Source organism: Mizuhopecten yessoensis, unplaced genomic scaffold (assembly GCF_002113885.1).
Source record: "Mizuhopecten yessoensis strain PY_sf001 unplaced genomic scaffold, ASM211388v2 scaffold10771, whole genome shotgun sequence".
NCBI lineage: Eukaryota > Metazoa > Mollusca > Bivalvia > Pectinida > Pectinidae > Mizuhopecten > Mizuhopecten yessoensis.
In genome coordinates this window covers 1,826,615-1,835,048 of record NW_018408713.1, presented here as the reverse complement: position 1 = coordinate 1,835,048, position 8,434 = coordinate 1,826,615, and the positions used below count along the sequence as shown (strand labels likewise).

At 36.6% G+C, this 8,434-nt stretch overlaps 1 protein-coding gene across 3 annotated transcripts in view; it reads right to left on the bottom strand.

The window, feature by feature from the left end:
- The window catches only part of LOC110462282 (uncharacterized protein ZK1073.1-like), an 83,431-nt gene that overhangs the window by 27,735 nt on the left and 47,262 nt on the right, over positions 1-8,434 (bottom strand). For all 3 annotated transcript variants that reach the window (XM_021516193.1, XM_021516194.1, XM_021516195.1), the window contains 2 exons: positions 1,276-1,338; positions 558-618 (listed from right to left, as the gene is read on the bottom strand). In XM_021516193.1, coding sequence (XP_021371868.1) covers positions 558-618; positions 1,276-1,338 — 124 coding nt within the window. The remainder of the gene's footprint in view (positions 1-557; positions 619-1,275; positions 1,339-8,434) is intronic.

Below are 8,434 nucleotides of genomic sequence, written 5' to 3'. Positions count from 1 at the left end.
ACCACTCCTAATCCTACGACCACTCCTAATTCTAATACTACTCCTAATCCTATGACCACTCCTAATTCTAATACTACTCCGAATCCTACGACCACTCCTAATTCTAATACTACTCCTAATCCTACGACCACTCCTAATTCTAATACCTCTCCCTATTCTATTATGGCTTCTATAACTCTGTAACATCCTACTCCAATAACTATTTCCTGCACTGAACACATTAATCACATTCAATGGAAACGATAATTATGAATTGTATATAGGAAAAAAGATGAATAATTCCTTAAATCATACGAAATAAGTAATAGAATTGATGAATTGATTGATGACTATCATTACCATGACTTACAGATAAATTTGCTAATATTAAGATGACTTCAATATTATAAAATGACAACCAGTCTTGAAATATTGTAAGGTTCTAAACAATTTACGTTCATTTTCCTGCAGGAACCAACAGTAATTTTACAATATTTAAGCCGTCTAGACTGTGACACGGTTCTAAGACTCTGTATATATATATATATTTATATAAGGATTTTCCTTTAGAAACTCACAGCAAATCGGGCGACAATATTTGCTCCAGCACCTTCTCCCAGCCCAATCACTTGTTTTACACTGTAACACAAAATTTCATAGTAAGTATACAGACGAACTTTAAGATGACTTACTCAAGACTTCAATTCTAAGGTTTGGAATTCTTATTTAGCCCCACCTAATTTTCAAGCTACTGCATTAGTTGGGAAGAAACAATCAACTTAATGTACCAGAGCATAAAGCAACCATTCCGAGGGTGAAATAATGTCCCAGAGATTTCCCTCCTAAACTAACACCTCAGATAGATCCAGGTTCCAATGCAAAGTAGCGGAGCTGTTCTTGGTCAATCAACGGTGTTTGGAGGGTCCCGGGCTGGAACCCTCGTCTTGCAGTGTATATTTCTCTCTCTCCTGTTACGGCAATGTAAGCATAATCTCCCCTTCAATTCCATCTTTATTTAATATTTTTTTTGAATGCTCATTTTTTTTTTATTAAAATACATAAAATCTAAGTAGCTCTATTTATAGTAACAACAGCCAATCATTGTGCCAAAAAATTGCAATAGGTTTCATTCAATTTAAGATGAAGGTAGCATGATAAATATGTTATACACATAAACTGATTGACAGACACATGGCAATTCCATATGCCTCCTCTATCCCATAATTGATGAAATGTAAATGTCAAGTCAGAAAAATGGTTGTCATGAAGCCCAAGTAATCTTCGTTTCTTACTTACTCCAATTGGTCTAGGACACAAACCAGGTCCTCGCCCAGACTCTGCATGCTCGGAAACTTGTAACTGAAAGTAGAAAACAAATCAGTTAGTGTACAGACCTATTGGTACCAACTGGTGACAATAATTGGCCAGGTTGACATATCTGACCTTTCTTAGCAAACTGTTTCGGGTTCAATCCCAATCCTGATGGAAAATTCAAACTACAGTATTGAGGTTGGAGCCTTCCTGGAATACTAGGGTATATTTCAGCTGGCTACATTTGACAATCAGTTAGATACTGAATGGCAGTCAGATTGAATGCAGAAATATTTTTTCAGTTGTTGCTAATTTTGTATATAAAATCAGAATGTTATACCACAATAAATTGTCATGACCGAAGTACGGTTTTGGATTGTTCCCGTGTATATTGTCCATTCCCCTTTTTTGATATTATCATTTTCCCCTAAAAATGTGCACTATACATGAACATTTATGGTAATCTTAGAGACAGGGCAGGTAATTTGGTGAGTGAGTGAAACAGAGGTACCTTGGTACATTGTTGACTAATTAACATAGTTTAAACTATGTAGCCTTAATGTCAATGCATGTAGCTAAGTCAATACTGCTTGCTGTGTGTTAATTTGGCAGATAGGCCCAGTCAGTGGGGTGCAGCAATCAAGTCTTCAACACACAAGATGGCTAGGGTTTCATTCCCAGTAATTATTTCTTCCCCACCTTGATTTTTTTCTGTAAGTACCTCAAAGTCCTGAAAGTGTAACAGTGACTTCAAACTATGTTTCTTCTTAACGAAATCGTTTGTGTAATCCCCTTAAAAATCGAAATGAACCCCAAAATGGCCAACTAATAATATAACATTGAACAAAACTGTAAGAATAAGACCCTTCGTCTTTAAGTTATAGGATATTTCTGCATTGTAAATAGTTTTCTAGTTTGGACTCAAAGCCATAGGTTCCATGTCTCAAAGAACAAAAACGGTGCGTTCGTGGAGATTAAAATAAGGCTACACCAGTGACTTATTCCTGTATATCAATTCTGTAGCCACCATTAGCCCTTTCACCTCTGTAGACCATAATGGACACATCCAGATCAATGCATGGTAAAGTCTACTTAAGTTACATTGAGATGAAAGGGTTAGGGATCTATTTGAACTTGAGGCTCTTTACTGACAGAGTCCCTTAGATAACAGTCAAAGCCATGTAGACTAAATGCACACAAATGAAACCTCTATTGAGATCTTGAAATAAGAGTATCTAGGCTAACCAGGACCCTTACAGAGGAAACTTACGTTTGTACTTCAAAAGTGACAAATCAGAGCGAATCGAGCAGGCAATATTAATGCAATCTACATCTAGATGTCAATTGCTACCTTTGATTACATTCTTTTGTCCTATAGATTGGCAATTAACTTGGACACTATCTATTGCAGAACAAGGGGATACATTAGATCTTGATATGGACTGGTCCAATTTGATTGTAATTATAGGTTAGGCTGGAGACACAGTGCACTTGTTGTGAGGTTGCATGCAGTGAACTAGAGGTTGTCTGGCTATAACTACACGGCGGACAATTCAGTAGGGAATCTGACCTGTAGTGCCGCCATTATTTGGTCTTTGGTCCTACTGAACTGACCAAAGGTCAGCTTAACAATGTCATCATGCTTTCTAGACATGGCTTATCTTCCAGAACACAAGTTGTTAGTATCTACGTTTTATCTTAGTTGTTACCTTGTACATCCGTTTTTTCTGACTTTTTCAGAATCTCTCAAATGGTTTCAATTCACAATGTCTTGTGTTACCATTCAAATTTGTAATCAATGGATAACAAAATATTTAAAGTAGCAATGTAAGCTACAGACTAACTAATACCCCCACCCCCAGAACAACTGAAAAAAAGTGATTTCAAATGCATACAAATTAACCACAGACATCAGTATGGTTTGTAAAAAAAAGTTTCACTAAAACTTGGATGAAAACTGAAGGAGAGTTGTCTGGAAAAGATTTAGCTAATAGTTTTGTTAAAGGGGTATAAAATACCAGGATAAATAGTAAGTCTCAATTAAGGTGCACACCTTCAGAATGTAGCAAACACTTCCGTAAAGTTTCGATTCAGATACAAACCGTAGGCGTAATCATGACAAGACTTCACCCACATAAGAATGGACAGATGGGCTCACACCCCTATTGGAGAATACCCCCATAGCTTTGTTGAGGAAGGCAGAGTTATTATTTGAAAAAAATCTTTTACAGATTTTATGAAATGAAATACATAAATGACAGTAAGATAGCATATATATCCTTAAACCATTCTAATAAAACATTTTGGCTTTTATTAGAATCAATATGGTAATTAAACATACATAGCAAAGTCTTATAAGTGAAATAAATGTCACGGAGCATCCAAGATTCAATTTGGGATATATCGTTGCAGGTCTTGTTAAGTACTATCTGTGTAATAAAGGGTTTGGTTTATTACTAGAATCAATACAGCAAGAATGGGAAGTTCCAAAAAGTAAGTGAATCAAAGTCATGATCAAGCATCCCACAGGCGTCAACACATGTTAAATTGTGTAAAATATTTCAATATGTGTTTCATTAGTGGGTGGGGGGATATGGTGGGATTGAAGATATGGGAAGGTTAGCAAGGTTAGACATCCTAGCGTTTTATCTTGCTGGCAGTAACAGGAGAATGAGCTGTGTGTTATCTCGTCACCACTGTGTAGTATTGCCAGCCTTGCTTGTGTAATTGTTTTATAACATGTGTTTGTAGGAAGTGGGAAGTATGCCTGTGGGCTGAAACTACACAGACATTACAGTGCATTTCCTCAAACATGTATAGTGCAAATCTGTCATGTATATTTGTACCATTAGAGATTTACAAGAGGCCTTATAGACCTGTACTGTTCACCTGTGTTTCAATGGTGTTGGCAAATACACCAAAATCTGATTTAATACGGACATAAATGCCTTTTGTGACGTTAAGTATTAAGTACATGTATGGATAATTCATTGGTACAATCAGAATGGCCAAATATCACCAGTAAGCTAATGAACCCCCACACCTGTAAGATCTTATTCAGAGGAGAAGTCATTTTAAGTTTAGAACACAATTCCTATGACCTTGAATACCTGGGGGTATGTGGGTCCGTTTATTTGAACATACTTCATTGCCCTATAAATATATCCTCTGCAAGCTACAGGCCAAATATCATGTTCATATGCCTTCAAGTTTAGTATAAAAAATGTTTTGAAGCCATTAAACACATCTGACTTCTACAACCTTACATGAAGAAAAGTTAATATACATTTGTATTTATGAACTAATCTGATATACCCCAGCAAACTACAGACCAAATATCATGACCTCTGGCCTTAAGATTATTAAACTACGAGTCATTTGAGCTAATAATGCAATGCCGGTCTGACCGGGATTCAAACATTGGACTCTATAGATGGGGTTGAGTGTATGACAGAAACTGAACGCGAGGCCAATGGTGACCATATTTGCCAACTCTCCCTATTTAGGAGGGAGACCTCATGATTTTGGACCATTACATTTAGCATTTATTTTTAATGAGTGAATTTGCTTAACCTTTCCTTTATTCTAAGATGTAACGATTTCCTCTGAAAGCACAACTCTGAATAAGTCATTTAAAAGGGTTATTTTGTCTCTAGGGGGTAAACTTACACACATTTTATTTAGGTTTTAATTTTGAGCATGATCTCCCCTATAGAAATTTCAAAAAAGTGTGGGTGACTGTATTGCTCATTTGATTATTTCACTCTTTATTGCATACAGGCCATCAGTAGAGTAATCAGCCTTTGATTTCAATTATTGGTTTAAAAGTCAAATATTTGATAATATTCATTTCAGCAAGTGAAAGGTGAAATATCATCACTCCAGATATCTTGGTTCTGAAGATGTTGAAAACATTAAAAAGCACTGATGCATGGCTGTCTGATGGATGTAGCAGGTGAGCACTCAGACTGGAATTTGAACCCAGGACCCCTCAAGCTCTAGCCTGGCACTCTACCAAAGGAAGGGCTTGATGGTTAGAATGATTATTGAGGTTCATAGAAAAAGTTGGGGATTCAGTTAGGTTTAAGGAATCGAGGAAGAGGTTAGATCTTAAGAAGGTAGCCAATTATATAGAAGGGTAAAGGGGTTGAGGATGCTGTGAGGATAGGGGTAGGGGTAGGGAACTAGTATAGGGAGGAATATATGGCGACAGAGGTTAGAGATGGTAGCCAATTATATAGAAGGGTAAAGGGATTGAGGATGCTGTGAGGATAGGGGTACGGAACTAGTATAGGGAGGAATATATGGCGACAGAGGCTAGAGATGGTAGCCAATTATATAGAAGGGTAAAGGGGTTGAGGATGCTGAGAGGATACGGGTAGGGAACTAGTATAGGGAGGAATATATGGCGGCAGAGGTTAGAGATGGTAGCCAATTATATAGAAGGGTAAAGGGGTTGAGGATGCTGTGAGGATAGGGGTACGGAACTAGTATAGGGAGGAATATATGAAGACAGAGATTAGAGATGAGGTTTTCAGATGACAGTATCTTTTACATGTTTATTTGTTTCTTCTGATCTTCTGTAAGAAAATGTATCTTGTATGGCCTATGTTAAACCTTGTGATACATGTATACACTGCCAGTCAATTCCATGGCCAAAACACAAAGCTCTGATAGATAGGGTGTAGAGAAACATTGACCATATGTTGTTCACGTGTATCAGACATTGATACCCTACTGTGTATCCACATACCTGAGGCTGACAACTGGAGGGGAAGGGGAGCATTCTAGTAACTCTCCCCAAACACCCTATTATGCCTGGAGGGAGGGGAATACAGAGGGGTTGACAGAATTAAAGGGAGGTGGAGGTTGGAAGAGATGCATAAGTCAGGGAGGGAGTCACTACCATGTTTTAGAGGGAAGAGGAGATGGGAGGGAGAGAGAGAGGAGGGGGAGTGGGGAGTTTTAGGATACATGTTTTAGAGGGACAATAATCTGTTGATATGTTTTAAGCAATGTCATAGATAAACAGCTGTTAAAACCTTTTATCATTTTTAAAGATATTTCTTGTGTCAAATATATTTTATAATTTTATACAAAAACAGTCAGTAGGAACACATGTGCAACTTCTTGAATCAGTTATTTCTGTGGCTACAGAGGCTGACTGAAAAGGCTGAGACTACCAGTGCTTTCATGTCAAAGTCAGCAAAACAAGTTCAGGATAAACAATTTGTCAACAACTGTTACCTCTATAACATTTGTATGGTTGTTTGGCATTATACATTATGTAGAAAGTATTCAGTTTTTTTCATACTGTGGCCTAATTAGGCAAGGGGTTATGACAACCAAATCATTGTCTTAAGAAACAAAGACTGCACAGGTAACACAGTAGCATTTTGTGTGATCTTCAGTGGCATAGCATACATGTATGCTTGTATGCTCAAGCATAAATATTATGCAAAAAATTTGAAGATGTTTTTATTCAAACATTTTTTTATTATTTTCTTTTTTTATGGTTAATATGGACCGTCCGTATCAATCTTAAAAAAAGGAAAGAAATAAACACATTGACAAATCTCTAAGGTTTATGTAAATCAAAAACTACTAAGTGAAGCACAAAATTTAATATTATCCATATACAAAAAGTTGGGTTTAACTTGTTAATAATCAGATTGAAAGGAGTTCCCGGAATGCGGGAGATTACTTCTAGGGCCCAGTAGATTTTTTCAAGCTTTTGGAGGGGTCCCTGTCGATACCCTCCTCCTCCTCCTCCTCCTGCGCTACATGCCACGGACGCACGACCCTCTATAAGCATTTATAATATAATTACAGAATCACCAACTTCAACAGACACAGGAGACCACACAAAGATTACTGGAGACTCATGACCATGATGTCACTCCAATTACCGGAGACTGGAGAGTTCACTAATTGAAACTTCTGACTATTAATGTCAAATTTAATGAGGGAACTGTCTCGTCACACCTCCATAATGGGACTTGTATACAGCATTACTTCAGTGTATTATAAGATGTTTGCCAAATAGACAGGCAACATAAGTACAGCTGATTGTGTCACGATCCAATCAATTTCTTACATTAAAGGCTGCAGGCTTTAACAGATCTATAAGCAGTGTAGCTACTGTTACTATTGTGTTGAATCAGACATTTTGTTCAAGTCTATCTAGCTGTACAAATAGATATATATGTATACTGGTAAATGCTGTAACAGAAAAACTGCATAAGGAATAAATGTTTTCTCTATTGTAATAAGTCATAGAAATCAAATTAGATCTAGATCACTATAACCATAACATAAAGTTGCATTTTCATTTTATGGGTTTAAATTTGGTTTTTGATTTATTCTGGGAGTTTCTTGTGTCAGTGATTTAAACACAGAACACAACACATCTTGGTCAAACGTCAATGCCAAAGTTTGACATGATAACATTAGTCAAATTTCTAATTTGTTTTTCCCAAAAAAATATCTACTTAAAGGAAGTACATTGTAATTGGAATATTGACATTTAAAGGCTAGAATGTATAAAAAATTAAACTCTATTAAGGATTGCACCAGTGTAGCCTGGGACACGGAGATGGATCATGCTAATGTCAACCGGCATTCCGACCAGCTATTTTTGTATAGCTATAAGCTTTATTATACAGACAATTCGTACATTTTTTTTCCTATGAATCTTTTCTCTTTGTAAGGTACCGATGGCTTTAGGCGTTTGTGTAGGCGTAATGACCTGAAGCTGTTTGACAGTTGGCTACCACTGTAATCCACAACTAACTGTCCAGACATATTAGCTAGGAGGCTGGAAATCGACAAAATCCTGTAAAATAAATTCGTGCTTGTTCAGTGAATGTCTGATTGCCTGTAACTAAATTAACACAAAATTGATATCTATGAGCCCTGAATAATCAATCTTACAAAAATGAAAATATTCCAGTCTCAGGCTTCATCTTGCCAAAATGATTTGAACTTCAGATGTTACCATGTTTAGTGTGTTGAATATGATTTAATTAAAAGCTTAATGAAGACATTGTTGGTCATTTTTCAATAAAAGGTGTCAATGTTTCTTCATTGTTCTTACTGAGTTTCAGTTACCATAAATCCCTATCCTGAATTAAAGATGAAAATC